Source organism: Chiloscyllium plagiosum, unplaced genomic scaffold, assembly GCF_037043375.1.
Source record: "Chiloscyllium plagiosum isolate Xiang-an unplaced genomic scaffold, Cpla_swu_hap1 HiC_scaffold_28, whole genome shotgun sequence".
NCBI lineage: Eukaryota > Metazoa > Chordata > Chondrichthyes > Orectolobiformes > Hemiscylliidae > Chiloscyllium > Chiloscyllium plagiosum.
The window spans coordinates 49,743,255-49,767,288 of NW_028270166.1; the positions used below are offsets into that span (position 1 = coordinate 49,743,255).

General features: G+C 41.7%; 1 protein-coding gene across 14 annotated transcripts in view; it reads left to right on the forward strand.

Moving 5' to 3' along the window:
* The window catches only part of eps15l1a (epidermal growth factor receptor pathway substrate 15-like 1a), a 395,032-nt gene that overhangs the window by 35,014 nt on the left and 335,984 nt on the right, over window positions 1–24,034 (forward strand). The window contains exon 1 of one of the 14 annotated variants that reach the window (XM_087976203.1): window positions 1,127–1,168. The exons of the other annotated variants lie outside the window; for them this stretch is intronic. Within the exon in view, the coding sequence (XP_087832329.1) occupies window positions 1,142–1,168 (27 nt within the window). The 5' untranslated portion in view covers window positions 1,127–1,141. Of the gene's footprint in view, window positions 1–1,126; window positions 1,169–24,034 lie in introns of those variants that run through there. 14 annotated transcript variants of the gene reach the window in all.

Consider the following 24,034-nt stretch of genomic DNA (forward strand, 5'->3'; position numbering starts at 1 on the left):
TCCTGCCGAAGAACCCCTTGCCTGGGGTACAGCGGAGGATGTGGGCATGTCCAAAAAGCTGAAGCGGAGTTAACAGAATTGAATGGGATTGAACTGAACTGAACTGAGTGGAACTGAACTGAATTGAACTGAAGTGAATCAAATTGAACGGAACAAAATGGAACTGAGCTAAATTGAATTGAAATGGACGGCTGAACAGACCTGAACTGAGCTGAATTGAACTACACTGAATTGACTGAACTGAAATTAACTGAAACGAATTGAAGCATAATGTAACACATGTATTGGGCCAAGCAGTGGAATGTGGTGTAAAATTATGTCCCAATACATGTGTGAATCATAATGTAACACATGTATTGGGCCAAGCAGTGGAATGTGGTGAAACGGTTAAAAATTATGTCCCAATACATGTGTGAATCTAACCGGAATGGAGGTGTTGCTTAGTCCCGTGTGAATCTTATTACACACCTCCCCGTGTGAATCTTCTTATCTGTATGTAACCAGAATGGAATGTGTTTTTTAGCCTTGCTCTGCTGTTCACATGAATGTTTATATCTGGAAAAGAGTATATCAGCTGGAAAAGTCTCCAGTTCGGTGAGTCTGCTCCGGGGTTACGTTTAACCGCCGAGCGTGGGTTGTTGGCAACCGCTCTACGAGAACTGACGGCTCCCAGTTCCGGTAACATGTAGAGTGAGTATAAGCCAGACCCGGGAGTCTGCTCCGGGGTTACGTTTAACCGCCGAGCGTGGGTTGTTGGCAACCGCTCTACGAGAACTGACGGCTCCCAGTTCCGGGAACATGTAGAGTGAGTATAAGCCAGACCCGTTGTAAGTATGAGACCTGGTTGTGGCGACGCTGCGGGGAATAAAATGCTCATATTCTAGCAGACTCGCCTCTTGGTCGTTTGTTCTGTGTCAGACTACTCTCCTACGAACCTGACCTTGAGAATTTTTTAAAACAGTGGTTCACCTTTACTTGGACCATTATAGTCCATGGAGTATTAGTACTTCCATAATTATATTCTTTAATGGTTTGATAGTTTACTAGGCTGTTTCAGAGGGTAGTTACAAATCAGTCACATTGCTATGGATCTGGAATCACATAGATCAGACTGGGTAAGGATGGCTGGCTTCCTTCCCTGATGGACATTAGTGAACCAGAGGGACTTGCAAAAACCCAGTATTTTCATGATCATACTTAATGAAGCCAACACTTTCTCTAGATTTGTTAATTGAACAGAAATTACTCGAGAGTAGCAGGGGCGTGGAATACACGACCTGCAACAGTTGTAGATTCGCCTTTACAGGCATTTAAGTGGTCATTGGGTAGGCATATGGATGAGAATTGAATAGTACAGGTTAAGTGGGCTTCAGATTAGTTTCACAGGGCTGCGCAACATCAAGGCATGAAGGGCCTGTATTGCAAACTGTCATAGTATGACTTAAATGCACGTCACTTGAGCACTAGTCTATGCCTCTGAATGACTAATCCAGGAACATTGCTGCTTTGCTGTACTGGCACTGTTCTCATATTCAAACCCAGCCTTGTCCTTGTACAGTCTACATACTTGTAGCAGGGCTGCCAATTTTTAAAATATTCTGTTGAGAAGTTGAAACCATGATTTGATTTTTTTCGCTTAGGGCCTTGAGGTTGTAATCTAATTTAGTAATAATAGAATCTGATGGTCTGTGGCTCAATAGCTCTCATCTAAAATGGTTTAATCATTAGGGAAGATTTGGAATTGGTCTGTTTTTAGAAACATGCAAAAAGATGAGAAATTGGAGAATAAATAGATTAAAAGTGTCGGCTTATTGGTTGATCAGCCAGCCCTTTAGTGAAGTGCAAATTGAAATTGTTTTCATTGGTGGAAAGGTCAAGAATCAGAGGAAACTTTTTTGAGGTGATTGGCAAATAAAGATGACATGAGCAAAAGCCTTTGTGGAGTAAGTGGTTAGCGTCAGGAATGCAGTGTCTAAGAGTTCAGTGAAAGCAGATTTGAATATAGTTATCTAAGGGAATTGGATACTTACTTGTACAGAAATTTGATGCTGTGTCGAAAAGACATGGAAGTGAGACTAGTTGGATAACTCTTAGAGGAAGACAACATAGCTATGACAGGTGGAACAGCTTCCTTTTGTGCTATAACTGTGTGAACAAAGACTCTAAAGGAAGTTAATCTTTTATTGCAACATGAGTTATAACTTGCAAACCTTGATTCCAGAAAATGTACCAGTGCCCATATTCACCAAATTGGTTTTGTGCAACACTGAGCTACAAATAGAAAATTCATGTTTAGTGTTGTGAAATATTATAGTTGACAGGGCATGTCTTCCTGTTTTGCTATCGACAAACTATACTTTGTATACAATTTTGTGTACATTGTGCTTTAAATTCCTTACTCTCACCTTATTTATTCAAGGTAGTGATTTCTGTGGCATTTGAGTTCAAGTGGCTATCAATTCATTATCATTTGCTGACCAGCAATTTCCATTGGGAATTACTGGATTCAGATGGGAAAGCCCTGGTTGATATTTGCCACCCTTGAGGACTGTAATACATTCTATCAAATTACATGAATAGTCATGGAGATTTGAAAACAAACAATTGTTTATGACAGTCAGGTCACTTATAAGTATAAGTACACATCGGAGACAGCAGGCAGTAGGCACCAGAAAACTGTACCTGAGAAATTCATACCAGCTTTTGCAAAATAGCTTTAGTATAGTCATTTCAACTTCAGTAATCTGCGATTATGATGTTAATCTGACTGCAGAGACAGTCATTTGGAGACAGTTATGTAAAATGACTTGTGACTGGGTTATGATGATTATAAGGTAATAAATGTCTGGTATTGTGCTGTCATTTGATTGTGTGATGTTTTCAGTTTGACAGTTACATTTGCTACTTCTATATTTTCTGATCATCTGTGGACATAGCTTACTGTAGTCATTATTTACTAAGGTTGGAGATGAGAACAATTGCAATTGTAATCTGTTCCACTGAAAGTGGTAATAAGTGAAAGTTTACTTTACTGCTGATGTTTGTCTGTTTCGGTTTAATGAAGATTTGTTTTGAGTCTTGGATAACTCTTAAAGATTTGTCCCCCTTTACATTATTCCCTGAAGGAGGGGGATGCTGCAGATGATTGTGGTCTTTCAATGTGTCAGCCTTAACAGTGACTGCTGAAATGAAGAAAGCCATAACTTGTTCATCGAATCCTAGAAATACGAATTATAGAAATACGAGTTAGAGGAACAGAAGTAGGCCATTTGGCCCATCAAATCTGCTCTGCCAACCAATGAGTTTGGCTGATCAGATAATCCTAAACTTCAGCTTCTTGCTTTTTTCCCTTAGCCCTAGATTCCCATACTGATTAAAAATTATGTCTCAGCTTGAATATACTTAATAGCTGCCTTCACAATGCACTGTACCAAAAAACTCCACAAATTCTGTATCCACTGAGAGAAAACAAAATTCTGCACATTTCTGTCTTAAAAGACAGCACATTTATTCTGGAATTATACTCTCTGATCTTTGATTCTCCTACAAGGGGAAACAGCCTCCCCACAACGACCCTATCAAACCCCCAAGAATTTTGTATGTTTTAATAAGGTTGCCTCAGCAATGAGTACAAAATCTACCTATTCTTGTAGAGGATCTACTTTGCAAACTTTCTCTGGACTGTCTCCATTGCCAGATAAGGAGACCAAAACTGTGTGGTTTGACAAATGCCTTATATATTTTAGCAGGATTTTTGTACTTCATTTCCTTGAAATAAAGGTCACCTTTCCATCTGCCTTCTGCATTGTCTGCTTTTTGTGTTCAATGTACAAGAACCCTTAAATCTATCAATGCATAAGCTCACGTCTTCAAATTTGATCCCAACTACCAGCTTTTGTACACTCGCTTAACCTATGTAATTCTGCTGCAGACTCTGTGTCATCCTCATTACTTGCATTCCCACCTACCTTTGCAAACTTGACAGTACATTCACTTCCCTTATTCAAGACATTAGATTGTAAATAATCATGCCACTCCACTAGTTACAGGTTGACATTCTGAAAATGTGTCCTTTCTCTCCTTCCTCTGTATTAGCTAGCCAATTCTCGAGATGTTTTCTAATCAACCTGTGCAGAGATGTTATGTATCTCTAGAGCAGGTGAGACTTGGATCTCTGGGTCGAGAGGCAGAGATGCTACCACTGCATCAGAAGATCCCAAGCCAATCGTCTACTCGTGCTAATATACTACCCCTAACACCATGGGATCTTAACCTATTAAATAGCTTTGTATGTAGTATCTTGTCAATGCCTTTTGGAAGTCCAGTTATATTACTGAGAGTCATAGAGATATACAGCATGGAAACAGATCCTACGGTCCAATTTGTCCATACCAACCAGATACCCCAACCTAATCTAGTCACACTTGCCAGCACCTGGCCCATATCCCTCCAAACCCTTCCTATTCATATACCCATCCAGATGCCTTTTTAAATGTTGCAGTTGTACTAGCCTCCACCACTTCCTCTGGCAGTTCATTCCATACACGTACCACTCTCTGCGTGAAACAGTTGTCCCTTAGGTCTCTTTTATATCTTTCCCCTCTCACCCTAAACCTATGCCCTCTAGTTCTGGACTCCCCGACTCCAGGGAAAAGACTTTGTCTATTTATCCAATCCATGCTCCTCATGATTTTATAAACCTCTATAAGGTCACCCCTCAGCCTCCGACACTCCAGTGAAAACAGCCCCAGCCTATTCAGCCTCTCCCTATAGCACAAATCCTCCAACCCTGGCAACATCCTTCTAAATCTTTTCTGAACCCTTTCACCTACTGATTCTTCTTTCTCTACTGTGCTTGTTGCCTTTTCAAAGAATTCTAATCAATTTGCCAAACATGAGTTGGTATTCATTGACACATGCTCATTCAACTTGGTTATATTATGTTAAAAATCACACAACACCAGGTTATAATCCAACAGGTTTATTTGGAAGTGCTAGCTTTCGGAGCACTGCTCCTTCATCAGGTGGTTGTGGAGTCCGCAATTGTAAGACCAGAATTTATAGCAAAAGTTTACTGTGTGATGTAACTGAAATTATACATTGAAAAATACCTTGATTGTTTGTTAAATCTCTCATCTGTTAGAATGACCATGTTAGTTTCACTTCTTTCATATGTAAATCACAAAACTTTTTTTTAAAAAAAAGTTACATTTTCAGGTTAACTTTATCTGGGCTGATACTAATTGTTAATGTGTTGAAGGTGCTAGCCCTGTGTGCTGCTGTCGGTGCCATAATGTTTAGACTGATTCTAATCTAAAAAATGAATTAATGGAATCTTCCATGAATCTGCGCAGTTTTTGAGCAAAGTACAATGTAACTCTGCAAGTACAAATTCACCCACAAGCATGTATATGTATGTGTGCATGTGGGTTTGTGTGTGTGTGTGTGTGTGGTGGGGGATTGTGAGTGTCTGAGAGAGTGTGGGATCCTGTGGGATCTTTGACTTTAAGATCATTAATTAAAGCTGTCTCATTACAAATTGCCCGACTCTAAATAGCCTGATTCCAACATGTTACTTTAGGTGAAATACACTGGAGTACAAAACTAGAGGGCAGAGGTTAAGGTGAGAGGGGAAACATTTGAAAGAGAGGTAACTTTTTCATACAGAGGTGGTGCATATATAGAATAAGCTGCTGAAGGAAGTGATGGAGGTGATTGGAATTGCAGCATCTAAAAAGCACCTGGATTGATATATGAATAGGAAGGGTTTATATGGTCCAAATGGGACTAGGTCAGATTGGATGTCCGGTCAGCACAGATGAGTTGGACTGAAGGGTCTGTCTCTGTGTTTTGACTCTGTCACTCTATAAATTCTTCCTTGTCACAACCTTTACTAATTTGATTTTCCCAATCTACTTGAAGATTAAAGTCACCTATGATCAATGTACTTTTTTTTAACATGCCCTTGTTATTTTCTGATTTAGTTTCTACCCTACAGTATAACTACTGTTAGGGGATATTGAATTACTCCTACCAGTGTCATCTTCCCATTGCTATTTCTTACCTCACCCATTTGAACTCTGCTTTTTCCAAGGTCATTTCTCGCTATCATAGAATCCCTACAAGTGTGGAAGCAGGCCGTTCGGCCCAACAGGTCCACACCAACCCTCCTAAGAGTAATCCACTAGACATATTGCCCTACTCTATTAATCTACATTTACCCCTGATTAATGCAGCTAACCTACATTATGGGCAATTTAGCATGGCCAATTCACCTAACCTGCACATCTTTGGATTGCGGGAGGAAACTAGAGAACCCGGAGGAAACCAACGCACCTGGGGAGAATGTCTATGTGGAGTTTGCACAGTCAGCCGAGCCTGGAATCGTAGCTGCGTCCCTGGTGCTATGAGGCAGCAGTGCTAACCACTGAGCCACCGTGCTGCTATTGTAGTTATTCCGTCTCATACTAGCAAAGGTTCCCCACTGCTCTCTCTCTCCTTTTGAAAAGTCACAACTCTGAATATTTAGTTGAAAGGTTTGATTTTGATATAACCAAGCCCCTCTTTTTGGCTATCAGATCATATGTATAATCTTTTTGCCACTAATTCATTTGCTTTTTCTTCAAATCCTATGTATATGGAAGTAAAGAGCCATTAATTCTGCCTGTTTACCATCCAGCCCCCACCACATATTTAACTCATTGACTTCATTTATCCTATGCCAGTTTACCCCATGGCTTAGGTAGTAATCCAGAGATGAGTATCTTGGAAGGTCTGCTTTTAATTTTTTAGCTCCTAACTGTTAAAATTCTTTCAATCAAGATCCTCCTTCCTAGTCCTGTTGATGTTGTGGTACCAGTGTGGATGATGACAACTGAATCCCTCTCCTCCCTCTCCAGTCCTAAGGTGATGTTCTTAATGCTGGTATTGGGCAGACACCAGTGCCTTTGGGGCTCATAGCTGTGGAGAATTAGACCGTCCCTTCCACCACCACTGTGCTTTGGTCAGTTCACATATTCCCCCTGCAATCTACACTCACTCTTCCTCACGGCTTGCAGGAGTGGATGCTACTGAATGCTACTCCCTTAGACTTGCCTCACCTGCTGTCACACCTTCCTGCTCCTGATGATAGATGAAATTTGAATTGCTTAATCTGAGAGTTGTGACCATCTTCTAGAGTAAAGTGTCCAAGTAATTTTCCTTGTCTGTTATGTGGTCCTCTGTTTACAGCTTGGATTCCTGCTCCTTAACTCAGACCTGAAGTTCCTCAGCCTGTTACAGATGAGTTCAGCCTGGATCATCTTGGTGTTCAGTAGCTTCCACATGCTGCAGCAGCAACACCTCACCCATCCTGCTATCACTATTGTATTTTATCAATTGATTAATTACTCTAGCATCTTTATTCTTTACATTTAAAAGATGCTATGCTCTTTACACTTTGTGATTAGATTTTGTTTAATACCAGTGTGAATCTTATACCTATTTCATCTCTTTTTCATAAAAATAAACTACGAGATCTAAACACAAACTGAAGACCTTTTATTTCGAAGCCTAGAAGTTCTCACTGAACACTGCTCATTAATTAGCTGCTTTTCCTGCAGTTGTCCTGTTGTGGTTCATGATGTCAATTTGCCCCTGCTCTTGCTCAGTCGGCTTCTTGCTCCACGTCTTTTACTTCGTGGAGCAAATCTTAATGTGTCTCTTTCCTCCTCTGTTCTGAACACTTTGGAAGGGTTTAAACTAGTTTGGCAGGGAGATGGGACAGATCAGGGGAGAGAGTAGTTGTTGAACGGGCAGAAGTAGAATGCAGTGTGTCTGTCAGGAAGGATACACAGTTGATGAGGCAAAGCGGTGGGTTGAAGTGTGTCTGTTTCAATGCAAGGAGTGTCAGGAATAAGAGTGATGAACTTCGAGCATGGATCAATAGTTGGAATTACGGTGGTCTGGCCATAACGGAGGCATGGATTTCACAGGGGCAGGAATGGTTGCTGGATGTTCCAGGGTTTAGATCTTTGTAGAAGAACAGGGAGGGGAGCAAAAGAGGAGGGGGAGTAGCATTGTTAATTAGAGAGTGCATCACAGCTGCAGAAAAGGAGGTTGTTGAGGAGGATTTGTTTACTGAGCCAGTATGAGTGGACGTCAGTAACAGGAAAGGAGCAGTCACTTTGTTGTATAGATCCCCCCCCCCCCCCCCCCCCCCATAGCAGCTGATAGATGAAAGAACAAATTGGACAACAGATCTTGGAAAGGTGCAGATGGAGCAGAGTTGTTGTTGTGGATGACTTAAATTTTGCTAATAATAATTAGAACTTCCTTAGTGCAGATGGTCTAGGTGGAGCTGATTTTGTCAGGTATGTCCAGGAAGGACTCCTGACTCAGTATGTAGATTGGCCAACTGGGGGGAGGCCAGGTGTAAGATCTCTCAGTGGGAGAGCATTTCAGTGACAGTGACCACAACTGACTCACCTTTACCATAGCCATGGAGGGGGATGGGAACAGACAGCATGGGAAGGGAAATTATACTGCTGTTAGACAGGAACTGTGAAGTATAAATTGGGAACAATTGTTCGAAGGGAAGTGCACACCTGAAATGCGGAGGCTGTTTAAGAAGCACCTGTTGTGAGTATTGGATAGCTTTGTCCCACTGAGACAGGCAAGGAATGTTAAGGTGAAGGAGCCTTAGATGACGAGAGAACAGGAGCTTCTCCTCAAGAAGGAAGTTTGAGGAAACAAGGATCTGGCACAGCTTTAGAGGGTTACAGGGTAGCTAGGAAAGAACTCAGAAATGCACTGAGGAGAGCTAGGAGGGAGCACGAGAAAGCCTTGGCAGGAAGGATTAGGGAAAACTCAAAGGTGTTCTACACTTACATGAGGAATGAGAGAATAATCAGAGAGAGGGTAGGACTGATCAGGGATAGTGGAGGGAACTTGTGCCTGGAGTCTGAAGAGGGAGGAGATGTCCTAAATGAGTTTTTTTGCTTCAGTATTCACTAGAGAGCGGGACCTTGTTGATAATGAGAACACCGTGGACCAGGTTAATAGGCTTGAACAGATTGATATTAAGAAAGTAGTTGTGCTGGAAATTTTGAGAACCATCAAGATAAATAAGTCACCAGGGCCAGACCAGATATAGCCAATGTTACTATGGAAAGTGAGGAATGAGATTACTGCACCTCTGGTGATGATCTTTGCATTGTAACTCTCCACTGGCTGGAGTAGTACTGGCTGATTGGAGGGAGGCGAACATTGTTCCTCTTTTCAAGAAATGGAATAGGGAAATCCCTAGGAATGGCAGACCAGTCAATCTTACATCTGTGCTCAGCAAGGTATTGCCAAGCATTCTGAGAGATAGGAAATATGACTATTTGGAAATGCATAGTTTGATTAATTAAAGATAGTTAGCATGGCTTTGTCAGGGGCAGGTCATGCCTCACAAGTCTTATTGAATTATTTGAGGATGTGAGGATACAAGTTGACGAAGGTCAAGCAGTCTGTGTGGTGTATATGGATTTTAGTAAGGCATTTGATAAGGTTCCCCATGGTAGTCTCATTCAGAAAGTTAGGAGTTATGGAACACAGGGATGTTTGGCTGTCTGAATACAGCATTGGCTGGCCGATAGAAGACAACTAGTGGTGGTGGATGGAAAGTATTCCGACTGGAGGTCAGTGACCAGTGGTGTCCCTCCTAGCTCTCCTCAGTGCATTTCTGCTCTTTGTAGTTTTTATTAATGACTTGGATGAAGGAGTGGATGTGTGGGTCTGTACATTTGCCGATGACACAAAGGTCGGTGGCGTTATAGATAGTGTCGAGGGCAGTTGCAGGCAACAACATGACATTGACAGGATGCAGAGCTGGGCTGAAAAGTGGCAGATGGAGTTCTACCTGGGGAAAGGTGATTCATTTTGGAAGGTCGAATTTGAATGCTGAATACAGGGTTAAAGACAGGAATCTTGGCAGAGTGGCGGAACAGCGGGATCTTGGCGTCCACGTACAGAGATCCATCAAAGTTGCCATCCAAGTTGATAGGTTGTAAGAAGGTATATGGTGTTTTGGGTTTCATTAACAGGGGGAATTGAGTTTAAGAGCTGCAAGGTTTTGTTCCAGTTCTATAAAACCCTGGTTAGATCACACTTGGAATATTGTGGTCTGGTCGCCTCATTATAGGAAAAATGTGGATGCTTTAGAGAGGGTACAGAGGAGATTTACCAGGATGCAGCTGCCTGGATTGGAAGGCATGCCTTATGAAGAGAGGTTGAGTGAGCTCGGGCTTTTCACACTGAAGAGAGGTGTACAAGGTAATGAGAGGCATAGCTAGTGTAGATAGCCAGAGACTTTTCCCCAGGACAGCAATGGCTGTCACGATGGGTCATCATTTTAAGATGATTGGAGGAAGGTTTAGGGGAGATGTGAGAGGTAGTTTCTTTACACAGAGAGTGGTGGGTGTGTGAAATGCACTGCCAGTGGTGGTGATAGAGTCAGAGACATCAGGGACATTTAAGCTGGACAAGCACATGGATGGCAGTAAGTTGAAGGATGTGTAGGTTAGGTTGATCTTAGATTAAGATAAATGCTCAGCACAATATCATGGGCCGAAGGGCCTGTACTGCTCTGTGTTCTAATTCCCAGATGTACTCACCCAGCCTCTGTTTCGCTCATGCCATATCTCCCTCACACTGACCATGCTCTTCACTGGCCAAACTAACAAAGGTGCGAATCAGGAACAAGAGTAGCCATTCAACCTCTCTGGCCTGTTCCACCATTCAATAAGATCATCGCTGATCTGATTATGTTTCTGGCTAGTTTTTTCTTGTACTGAGATATTTAGTTTCTGATTAATTTTTTGGTCAAACTTTGCTATTGTTTATATTTTGTGAAATCTTCTGAACTGCCACCTGTCTTTGCACAATTGTATGCTTTTTCTTTTAGTTTGATACTATCTTTAACATTTCCAGTTAACCACAGATGGTGGGTCAATCGTTTGGAATTTATCTATTCTGTATATTGTGAAATTTCCCCTTAAGTGTGTGCCACTACATTTCTATTGATCTTTCTGAATCTAATTTGTCAAATCTTTTAGCCAGTTCTTCTTTCATGCACTCTTATATACACTTATTAAAATTTTTAAAATTGTCTGAGGCCGACTGCCTTCTCCATCAAACTAAATGTGAAATTCAAACCAGTTACGGTCAGTGCTAAATAGGGGTCTGTTAACAATAAAATCGTTAATTAATCCCACCGAGTTACACAAAACCTTGTCTTATAAAGCCTGTTCTTTGTTTGGCTGTAGAACCTGCAGGTTAAAAAATACTGTCCTGAAAATATTCTATAAGTTCCCTATCTCGGCTATTTTTGACCATCTGACTTTTCCAGTCAATGTAGATTGAAATCTCCCATGATTATCACCATACCTTCCTGAGAAAAGCTCATTTTTTATTAATGCTCCACACTACTGTGTTGTTACTTTGAGGGGGTCTACATACTAATCCAAAAGTGACTTGTCTTTATTGCTAATTTCTACTCAAACATCTTGTTCTCTTCCACATCTTGATTTGCTTAGGTCATTCCTCTCTGTTGTGTTAATGTTATGATTAAATGTCCTGTACCCCCGAAGACTCATTCTAATTCATGCCATCCTGCAGACATGCTTATTAAATTCAATTTTACATATTCTCTGGATGCTGCAAAGTAATTTGCAGTCAATGAACTATCTCTGAAGTATAGTCACTTGGTGTCAATTTGTACACCAGTTTCTAACAATAAGTATGGCAGTCATTTTGTTTATAAAGCACATACCTAAATTGACTCTTCATTGCAATAATTAGAGACTTCCATGGGATTACTATCACCAACTACGATAAAACCATAAGACATAGGAGTGGAAGTAAGGCAATTCGGCCCATTGAATCCACTCCACCATTCAATCATGGCTGATGGGCATTTCAACTCCACTTACCCGCACTCTCCCCGTAGCCCTTAATTCCTTGCAAGATCAAGAACTTATCAGTCTCTGCCTTGAAGACATTTAATGTCCCAGCCTCCATTTTGCTCAGTGGCAATGAATTCCATAGGCACACCACTCTCTGGCTGAAGAAATGTCTCCTCATTTCCATTTTAAATTGTCTCCCTTTAATTCTAAGGCTGTGCCCACCGGTCCTAGTCTCCCTGCCTAACGGAAACAAATTCTCAGCGTCCACCCTTTCTAAATCATGCATTATCTTGTAAGTTTCTATTAGATCTCCCCTCAACCTTCTAAACTCTTAACGATTACAATCCCAGGATCCTCAGCCGTTCATCGTATGTTAGGCCTACCATTCCAGGAATCATCCATGTGAATCTCCGCTGGACACGCCCCAGTGCCAGTATATTCTTCCTGAGGTGTGGGGCCAAAACTGGACACAGTATTCCAAATGGGGCCTAACCAGAGCTTTATAAAGTCTCAGAAGCACGTCGCTGCTTTTATATTCCAACCATCTTGAGAAAACTGATAACATCGTGGGCGGCACGGTGGCACAGTGGTTAGCACTGCTGCCTCACAGCGCCTGAGACCTGGGTTCAATTCCCGCCTCAGGCGACTGGCTGTGTGGAGTTTGCACGTTCTCCCTGTGTCTGCGTGGGTTTCCTCCCACAGTCCAAAGATGTGCAGGTCAGGTGAATTGGCCATGCTAAATTGCCCGTAATGTTAGGTAAGGGGTAAATGTCGGGGTATGGGTGGGTTGCGCTTCGGCGAGTCGGTGTGGACTTGTTGGGCTAAAAGGGCCTGTTTCCACACTGTAATGTAATCTAATCTAATCTAATTCCATTTGCTTTCTTAATCATAGACTCAACCTGCAAGTCAGCCTTAGAGAATCCTGGACTAGCACTCCCAAATCCCTTTGTACTTTGGCTTTAGGAATTTTCCCACCATTTGGGAAATAGTCCATGCCTGTATTCCTTTTTCAAAAGCATGTGCTCACATTGAATTTCATCAGCCATTTCCTGGACCACTCCTAAACTGTCTAAATCTTTCTGCAGCCTCCCCACCTCCTCAGTTCTAGTTGCCTGTCCACCTCACTTTGTATCATCGGCAAAATTGGCCAGAATGCCCCTAGTCCCTTCGTCCAGATCATTAATACATAAAGTGAACAGCTGCAGCCCCAACACTGAACCCTGCAGGACACCACTTGTCACCAGCTTCCATTCTGAAAAATAACCTTTTATCCCAACTCTCTGCCTTCTATCAGACAGCCAATCTTCAATCCATGTCTGTAGCTCACTTTGAACACCATAGGCCCTCACCTTACTCAGCAGCCTCCCGTGAAGCACCTTATCATAGGCCTTTTGGAAGTCTAGATAGATAACATCCACTGGGTTTCCCTGGTCTAATATACTTGTTACCTCTTCAAAGAATTCTAACAGGTTTGTCAGGCATGATTCCCCCCCCCTTATTAAATCCTTGCTGACTTGTTCTAATCTGATACTACACTTCCAAGAATTTAGAAATCTCATCCTTAACGATAGATTCTAGAATTTTATCTACAACTGAGTTTAGGCTAATTGGCCTATAATTTTCCACCTTTTCTCTTGATCCTTTCTTGAACAAGGGGTTTACAACAACGATTTTCCAATCATCTGGGACTTTCCCTGACTCCAGTGATTCTTGAAAGATTACAACCAATGCCTCCGCTATTTCCTTAGCCACCTCCTTCAGAACTCTAGAATATAGCCTATCGGGGCCAGGAGATTTATCAATTTTTAGACCTTTTACCCTTTCTAGCACTTTCTCTTTTGTAATGGCTACCATACTCAACTCTCCCTCCTGACTCTCCTTAATTGTTGGGATATTACTCATGTCTTCCACTGTGAAGGTTGACACAAAGTACTTATTAAGTTCTTCAGCTATTTCCTTATCTCCCATCACTTTAGCCTTCCAGCATCAATTTGGAGCGGCCCAATCTCTACTTTTGCTTCTCATTTGTTTCTTATGTATTGAAAGAAACTTTAACTATCATTTCTAATATAACTGGCTAGTTTACCTTCATATTTGATCATCTCCTTCCTTATTTTTCTCTTTGTTGTCCTCTGCTTTGTTTTTGTAGTCTTCCCAATCTTCTCATTTCCCAGTGCTCTTGGCCACTTCATAGGCTGTCTCTTTTTCTTTGGTACATTTTTCTGACTTCCTTTGTCATGTCTAATCCCCACCCGGATAATCTTTCTTTTCTTTGGGATGAACCTCTGTACTGTGTCCTCAATTATGCCCAGAAACTCCTGCCATTGTTGCTGTACTGTCTTCCCCACTAGGCTCTGCTTCCAGTCGATTTTTGTCAGTTCCTCTCTCATGCCCATGTAATTATCTTTATTTAACTGTAACACCATTACATCAGATTTTGCCTTCTTTCTTTCAAACTGCAGTCTGAATTCTACCACATAATGATCACTAGGCAGAAGTGGGTACTGCAGATGCTAGAGATTAGAGTGGTGCTGGAAAAGCACAGCAAGTCAGGCAGCATCTGAGGAGCAGGAAAATCTGCGTTTTGGGCAAAAGCCCTTCATCAGGAAACATTCTGTCCTTTTTGCTCCTCCCTCTTGAATGGCCTTCTGCACCATGGTGCCCTGGTCAGCTGGCTCATCCTGCCTATTGCCCTTTTTCTCACCCATACAAGGACCAAAAATCTCATACCTGTTGGACAAGGTTAAGGGCTGAGGCTCCGCCACTCCTTAACCCAGAATCCCCCTACTTGCCTCACTTACAGTCACATCCTGTTGTTCCTGATCACTAACTGAGTTTGAATTACTTAATCTACATGGTGTGACTGCCTTCTGAAACAAAGCGTCGAGGTAACTCTTCCCCCTCCTGGATGTGCCACAGTGTTTGAAGCTCAGATTCCATGTCATCAATTCTGATCCGGCGTTCTTCTAGCAACCAACACTTGCTGCAGATGTGGTCACTGCTGCTTACAATGGGATTAGCCAGCTCCCACATCATACAACTATAGCACGTCACCTGTCCAGGCATCTCTACTTATTTAATTAATTTATACAAATTTGAGTTAAATAATTTCTAATATTTTTCCCTGGTCTTAATCAACTAACCAACTGATAGTAAACTTTTAATCAATCACACGATACACAAGAAATATCAATTGCAACACCTTACCTCAGCAACACACGAGAGTCCTTTTCGTTGTGGTTAGATTTGGCCTTCACTTTGGTGTCTAGGCCCCCCTGCTTAACTGCAAGTATACTTGAATTCAGAGTATAACTGTTTTGAAGCTTTATTTAACATGATAGACTGGTTAGCAAGGTTAGATGACTTGGAATACAGGAAGAAATATAGACACATAACTGGCTAAAAGAGAGAAGACAGTGGTGGTGGAGGGTTGCTTCTCAGACAGGAGGTATGTGAAGAGTGGTGTGAACAAGATACATTGGTGTGCAGGTTTATAATTCCTTGAAAGTGGAGTCCCATTTTGGTATGCTTGCCTCGATTGGTTAGTACACTGAGTATAAGAGTTGGTACATCATGTTGCAGATGTACAGGACACTGGTTAGGCCACTTTTGGAATACTGTGTTCAATTTTAGTCTCCTGCTGTAGGGAGGATGTTGTGAAACTTGAAAGGGTTCAGAAAAGATTTAGAAGAATGTGGCAAGGGCTGTAGGGAAAGGCTGAATAGACTGAGGCTGTTTTCCCTGGGGTGTCGGCTGAGGGGTGACCATATAGAGGTTTATAAAATCACGAGGGGCATGGATATGGTGAATTGACAAGGTCTTTTCCCCAAGATGGGGGAGTCCAGAACTAGAGGGCATAGGGTTTAGGGTGAGAGGGGAAAGATATAAAAGGGAACTAAGGGGCAATGTTTTCACGCAGAGGGTGTACGTGCATGGAATGAGTTGCCAGAGGATGTGGTGGAGGCTGGTACAATTGCAACATTTAAAGGGCATCTGGATGGGTATATGAATAGGAAGGGTTTGGAGGGATATGGGCTGGGTGCTGGCAGGTGGGACTAGATTGGGTTGGGATATCTGGTTGGCATAGACAAGTTGGACTGAAGGGTCTGTTTCCATGCTGTACATCTCTATGACTCAATGACTGTAAGAGAGATCTATCTTGTAACATAATTTATATGTGGATGTGTTTGCCAGTTTCATTCCTGCAAAGACTGGTGCTAATATGCAGTCTATGCCTTTTGTCTTAGACATCCTAACCAGTGGAATTAGTTTCTTTTTATCTACAATATCTCTTCCCCTTAATATCTTGAATAAGCCTTTCACCATCTAAGTTTTGGGAATACAGCATTGATTTGTGTATTCTCTCTTCATAATTTAACCCTTGCAGTTTGGGTAACATTCTGGTAAACGGGGTGTAGGTTTGGTTTCATTACCTGGCTAGATAACATCATCAGTGGCGACCTCCAAGTGAAGTGAAGCTGTTGTCTCCTGCTTTCTATTTATATCTTTCTCCTGGATGGGGTTCCTGGGACTAGATTGGGTTGGGACCCCACCTCTCAACCTCCTATGCTCCAGTAAAAAAAAAGTCCCATCCTATCCAGTCTTTGTTTATAACTCAAATCTTCCATACCTGGCAACCCCATCCATGAGAAAGATATAAATAGAAAGCAGGAGCTTCACTTGGAGGTCACCACTGATGTTACCTAGCCAGGTAATGAAATGTCTGGATATCAAACCTACAGCTCAGCGAGCAAACCTACACCCTAAACCTCAACCTTGCAAAAAGTCTGGTAAACCTATGTTACATTCTAATCTATGCCAGATTATCCTCACAGTGACTCCAGGTGTTGGCTGGTTATGGCTTTGAATAGTATCTTTTCTACCCCCTGTATTTTGGACTTCGAGATGTAAAAACCAGCAATAAAAAAGCCATTTTGGCTATTCTGTGCCTTTTCATGACATTTCCATATACCGGACGACCACATTTCTTTTGATCTACACTGTTTCTAACTTTCACCATTTAGGTAGAACTTTGTTCTGTTCTCTTTAGGTACAAAGTTGACAACCTCCCATTTCTTTACATTGAAATCTACTTATCGTCATTTTGCTCATTTACTTAAAAATACAAAGAAATATCATTGTTTGTGTACCTTCCCTGCTAACAATGCCACCTATTTTGTATCATTGGAAAATTCCTATCTGTGACTTTCTAATATGTCACCCAGTATAAATTGTTGAAATCCCAGTATAGGTCCTTGTGGAATACTACTGCAAAACATCCAGTTAGACTATCTCTCCAGTATCTATTCTTTGTCTCCTGCCACTGAACCAGTTTCCGAATCATATCAATAATTTTTCACTTCTACAAGTGTCAACTTACGTCATCACTCTCTTGTAAGAAGCATTATTAAATGTTTTCTGGAAATTGAACTGTATAAAACCTATAAACATTTCCCCACCCACTGCTTTAATCACCTCTTCAAAAAAAAGTTATTCAAGTTAGTCAGGCATGACACATACATTGCAAATTCATGTTATCTGTCTCTGATCAGCTGAAAAATGTAAGTTCCTCTATCTTAAGTTGTACATTTTATTAAGTTCCTACAAACTGATGCTTGGCATGAGCCTATCGTTCCTTGGTTCTCCTCTCCCACCATTTTCTTTTAGAATCTAATCTCAAAGAATGGTTCTCAAATTGAGAGCACGTTAAGAAATTATAGTAAGGATACTTAAATTATTTTCACTTGGTGTCATAGAGCACGAAAACAGATCCTTTGGTCCAACCAGTCCACACCATATGTAATCCCAAACTAAACAAGTCTCACTTGCCTGTACCTGACACATCCATCCAAATCTTTAATATTCATGTATCCATCCAAATGTCTTTAAAATGGTGTAATTGTACCCATATCCACCACTTCCTCAGGAGATTCATTCCTCACACGAATCATTCTCTGCAAGAAATTTGCCTCTTATGTTCTCTTTAAATCTCTCTTCTCTCACCTTGAAAATGTGGCCCCACGTTTTGGAAGTCCCCACCTTGGGGAAAAATGACTACCATCAACTCTATCTGTACCTCTCATTATTTTATAAACATCAGTCAGGCCACCTCTCCGCCTCCTATGCACCAGTTAAAAAAAGTCCCATCCTATCCAGCCTTTGTTTATAACTCAAACTTCCATACCTGGCAACATCCTGGTAAATCTCTTCTGAACCCTTTCTAGCTTGATAATATCCTTCCTATAACTGTGTGAGTAGAACTGGACACAGTGCTCCAGAAGAGGCCTCACTAATGTGCTGTACAACCTCAACATAATGTCCCAATTCCTGTACTCAAAAGGACTGAGCAATGAAAGCAAACTTCAAAGAATTATGTGTTTGCACTCCTAGGTCTATCTGTTCTACAACACAACCCAAGGCCCTACTTTTAATTGTATAAGCTAACCCTTTTTTGTTGTACTAAAATGCACTGCTCACACTTATCCATATTGAACTCCATCTGCTATTTTTCAGCTCGTTGACCCATTTCATCAAGATTCCTTTGTAATTTTAGAAAACCTTCTTCACTGTCTACTTGTCATCCTGTTTCTATCCCCCCTCAGTTGAAGCAAAATGCTCAGAGACACAGTGTAGTTTTACCTCTTCCATCTTTATTCGAGGCCCTGGAGGGAGAAAGAATGATCGCCCATGGGCACAGAGATATGAGTTCGCGGTCTTCTGGAAGAGCAGTTTCTCAATGAACTATATAGTCATTTTAAAGGGAGGAGCATCCAGATAAGGCAACATGCATATTAATTGGGTGACTGTTACAGCAATTGTCAATAATAAATATTAAGCTACCTGCTGTTACACAATGAATAACTGGCTTCACATAAGAAATACTTTTCACCTTGTTAAACTGACCTCACATACTGAATGCTTCCAATATTGTTAAATGGCTCTACATATTGACTGCTTCTCCACCTTGTTAATCCATTACCCTTGCCTACAGTACCCCATTGTGAACTGTAAGTTCTTATCTGATTTGAGTCATGCTCAGCTGAACCTCTTGTTTCACTAAACTCAGAACTTAACTCTTTCCCTGCCTGCTTACGCCCTATACACATTCTCATATGATGCCACCAATTTGAGTGTCAACCGTGACCTTACTTACCATGGCTTCCTTACCATGAGACGATTTTCCTCACACAAGACCCTTAAAAGCTTGTTTAAAAAAGTCTTTGAAAAAAGCTTTTTTGTTTTTTTTGAATGTTAGTAAATAAAAATGGACAAAATACTCTTATTAGTAAACTGTAATGACAAGAAAACTTAAAAAATGATAAATCTTTAAGCCTGCAATCCCAGCAGCAACTGCAAGATCCACGTTGCTCCCCAGCCTCTTTGTGAAATTCTTTTGTTTAAATCTCTGGAAGGAAAACCATCTGGTCCTGGGTGGTGTTCCTATTTTGTGTCATATTTTCTTTGTCACTGTTATTTTGTTTATATGTCTTTTGTTGAGTTCCTGTCTCTTGACTAGGTATTATTTTTACTTGTGAATTTTGTCATGTTGGGTTCAACCTCTACTGCATATTCTGAATCAAGATTATTTAGTATGGATGCTTTTTTCAATTTTTATTGACAAAGTTGGTGTTTTAGCTTTCAAAGGCCCTACTTTACCTTGGAACGTGCTTTTTTTCAAATCTATTTATAAAAAAAAGTTGCTTTTTGATATTTCTTACTACTTTCTTTTCATACTGTTTACTTTAGACATACTGTCCAATTGCATTGAAGGAGCTGCACCTATATCTAGAATCTTGTTTTGCATTTCTCCATTTTCACCACTGCCTTAAAATTGATTATATTAAGATCACAATTGGATAAATCTCCATATTGCTGTGCTATTGACTAAGTCTCACTCATTGCATATTACTAAATCTGTATACCTCTTTTTTTTTGTTCTGTAAAGTACTGTTGCAGAAAAGTATTCTATGAAAAGTCAGGAAATTTACTACTTTTGTTGACATCCTTGTCTGCTTATGAAAATAAAAACAGTACACAAAACCTACTGTTGTATTTTCCAAATGCTTTACTCCCCCTTTATGCAGATGCCACTTTGCAACTCCTACCAGAGGCCCTATACATGATTCCCACTAAAGTCTTACGTCAGTCCTTTCTAATTCTACCAATAAAGTACTGCTGCTTTCTCTTCATATCCTCTCTTCTACTGGGAAGGCTATGGCATAGTGGTTCAATTGCTAGACTGGTAATCCAAAGACCCGGGTAATGTTTGAATCTCACCACAGTAGATGATGGAATTTGAATTCACTAAAACAAAACTAGGAATGAAAGTCTAACAACAAAACCATTGTCATTTGTTGGAAAAACCCATCTGCTTCTCTAATGTTCTTTAAGGAAATGATTGTCCTTACCTGGCCTGGCCATCAGGTCAGAGTTTAATAGATTTTTTAAAACTGAAGAAATCAAGGAACTTAACTATGACAATGAAACCTCTGCCATTTATTAGGAATAGACCAATTTGGTTCACAAATGTCCTTTAGGAAAGGAAACTGCTATCCTCACCTGGTCTGGCCTACATGTAACTCTAAACTTACAGAGATATGATTGATTGTTAACTGCCCTCTGAAATGGCTGAGCAAACAGCAATTGTTATAAAGTCTCAAACGAATTAAAACCAGACAGACCATCTGATATTGACCTTGGCACCAGTTTAGTTTAGAATGGCATCATGGATGGCAGAGACATGGTGAGCCAAAGGGCCTGTTCCTGTGCTATTCTATTTGTTCTGTGTTCTATATTTGTAACATAAGAACTAGGAGCATGAGTGGGCAATTCAGCTCCTCAAGCCTGCACCCCCATATGATATGATCAAGGTTGATCTCATCTTGGCCTCAAGTTTACTTTCCTGCATGTTGTCCATACCCTTCAACCCATTACTAATTAAAAATCTGTCTATCCCCTCCTTAAATTTATTCAATATACTAGTATCCACTGAATTCCATAGATTTGCAGCTCTTTAAGAGAAATACAGGTACACAATCCTTGCTCCGAAATCCAAAGTTTTTTCCTCCATAACAAGATTGTTTGGCGTGCAACCCAACTCCACACCCACTTGACCCGCATCACTCAGATATGATGTAGTTTTCCTCCTCTCTCTACAAGAATCTCAGGGAGTCCCTCTCCCACTGCAACTCCCAGTCATTTCCTCTGCCCTGAAGCTCTTCAACCATATCGTGCCACCTATCCACTCCACCCTCTCCTCCCTGACCTATCACCTTCATCTCCTCCCCCACTCATCTATTGTACTCTATGCTACTTTCTCCCCACCCCCATCCTCCTCTAGCTTATCTCTCCACGCATCAGGCTCTCTGCCTTTATTCCTGATGAAGGGCTTTTGCCCGAAACGTCGATTTTGCTGCTCGTCGGATGCTGCCTGAATTGTCGTGCTCTTCCAGCACCACTAATCCAGAATCTGGTTTCCAGCATCTGCAGTCATTGTTTTTACCTAGCACTGGCAGGTGTCAATCCTGTCTCAGGGCTCCTAGAACTCTCAGTCTGCTGTTTGGTAAGATTTAAAAAAATTTCACCATTAAACTCAATCATTCCAAAATCCGAAAAATTCAGAATGCCGCAAACCAGTTGGTCCTGAGGGTTGTGGATAAAAGATTGTGTACCCGTAATTTCTCCTCATCTCTGTTTTAATTCTGCTATTCCTTATCCTAAAACTATGACACCTCATTATGGTTGCCCCCCACGTGAGAAATTGTGCTTTCTACATCTAATTTCTCAACCTCTTTCAGCATCTTATCTCCCTCAACTAGGACTCCTCTCATTCTTATAAACTCCAGAGAGTATACACCTAAACTGCTCAATCTCTCTTTATAAGACAAACCCCTCATCCCTGGAATCAGTCCAGTGGACCTCCTCTGAACTGTCTCCGATACAACTGCATCCCCTCAATGGAATCAAATTGTAAATTCGATCAAAATGCTGCCTGATAGCATTATTAGTCAATGTCAAACGATATCCAAGTCAAATAAGTGCCAAGCAATAACCATTTCCAAAAAGACTGAGGTTTAACCCCAACTTTGATGTTCAGTGGCATGACAATTGTGAATACCAGGAGAAAGTGAGGACTGCAGATGCTGGAGATCAGAGCTGAAAAATGTGTTGCTGGAAAAGCACAACAGGCAGCATCCATGGAGCAGGAGAATCGACGTTTTGGGCATAAGCCCTTCTTCAGGAGGGTGTGCCAAGCAGGCTAAGATAAAAGGTAGTGAGGAAGGACTCGGGGGAGGGGCGTTGGGAATGCGATAGGTGGCAAAAGCCCTTCATCAGGAGGTTAAGGTGAGGGTGATAGGCCGGAGAGGAGGTGGGGGCGGAGAGGTCGGGAAGAAGATTGCATGTCAAGAAGGCGGTGCTGAGTCCGAGGGTTGGGACTGAGATAAGGTGGGGGGAGAGGCAATGAGGAAGCTGGAGAAATCTGCATTCATCCCTTGTGGTTGGAGGGTTCCTAGGCGGAAGATGAGGCGCTCTTCTTCCAGGCGTCGTGTTGCTATGGTCTGGCAATGGAGGAGGCCAAGGACCTGCATGTTCTTGGCGGAGTGGGAGGGGGAGTTCAAGTGTTCAGCCACGGGGTGGTTGGGTTGGTTGGTGCAGGTATCCCAGAGGTGTTCTCTGAAACGTTCCGCAAGTAGGTGGCCTGACTCCCCAATGTAGAGGAGGCCACATCGGGTGCAGCGGATGCAGTAAATGATGCGTGTGGAGGTGCAGGTGAATTTGTGACGGATATGGAAGGATCCCATGTGGCCTTGGAGGGAAGTGAGGGGGGAGGTGTGGGCGCAGGTTTGCATTTCTTGCGGTTGCAGGGGAATGTGCCGGGAGTGGAGGTTGGGTTGGTGGGGGGTGTGGACCTGATGAGGGAGTCGCGGAGGGAGTGGTCTTTCCAGAACGCTGATAGGGGAGGGGAGGGAAATATATCGCTGGTGGTGGGGTCTGTTTGGAGGTGGCGGAAATGACGAAGAAACCCAACCGCCCCGTGGCTCCAACCAACCCAACTGCCCCGTGGCTGAACACTTGAACTCCCCCTCCCACTTTGGCTTATGCCCGAAACGTCGATTCTCCTCTTCCATGGATGCTGCCTGACCTGCTGCGCTTCTCCAGCAACACATTTTCAGCCCTGATCTCCAGCATCTGCAGACCTCACTTTCTCCTCCAAATCTTTCCTCCATTTCAATGGTCAAGTCAAAACGACAGTGGAATATTCTCCCTTTGCCGAGAAGAGTGAAGCTCCACAACATTAAAGTCCAGAACAAAGCAGCCCACTTGATAAGTATTCCATTCACCCTTGAACATTCATTCCTTCCAACACTGATGAAAGCCATTTCCTCCATGTTCCCCAATATGCCAAAGAGTGTTTTGAGTTGGAAATATATTCGCCATTGCTGGGTCAAAATCCTTGAACTCCTAACTTAATAGCAATATGGGTGTACCGACACAACATATCTTGCTAAACTGGTTCCAGAAGGTAACTCTCCTCTGTGTTCTCAAGGATAATAATGCATGGGCAATACTGGCTTTTCCAGAAGCGTTTGCATTCTGTGCATGAGTAAAACAATTATGACACACTGTACATTACACAAAGTACATGGCTTGAAATTTATGATTCTATTCTAATTTAGAGAAATTGTCTTCAGTGCAAAAGTTGAGCAAAATGTACACTTTTTTTTTGAGGTCTGTGGTTTAATAGGCTGGGTTCTTGGCATATGTTAGTGTGCCTTTGGTTCTCTGACAAGAATATTTATGTGTTCTCCTTTATCAGGCTTTAACAGAGTTCCCAAGAGGAAATAGTTGACTAATCGAATATTTTTTGTTGTGCATGAGGTAGAAGGGACGAGTGTTGTCTTTACTGGTATAACAGTCACATTAATAGTTGTAAGTATTGATCATATTTGAGTTGTACAGAAGTGGTTTTCAATTGGTCAGCTATCACATATTGCAGAAATGGTAATAGTACCTCTAAGGTATTTATGTACTACAGAGCTGCATGACGTAATTCTCTATATGGAAGTGCTACTTCTCAAAAGTTCTTCATTTCCTGTTAAGAGACT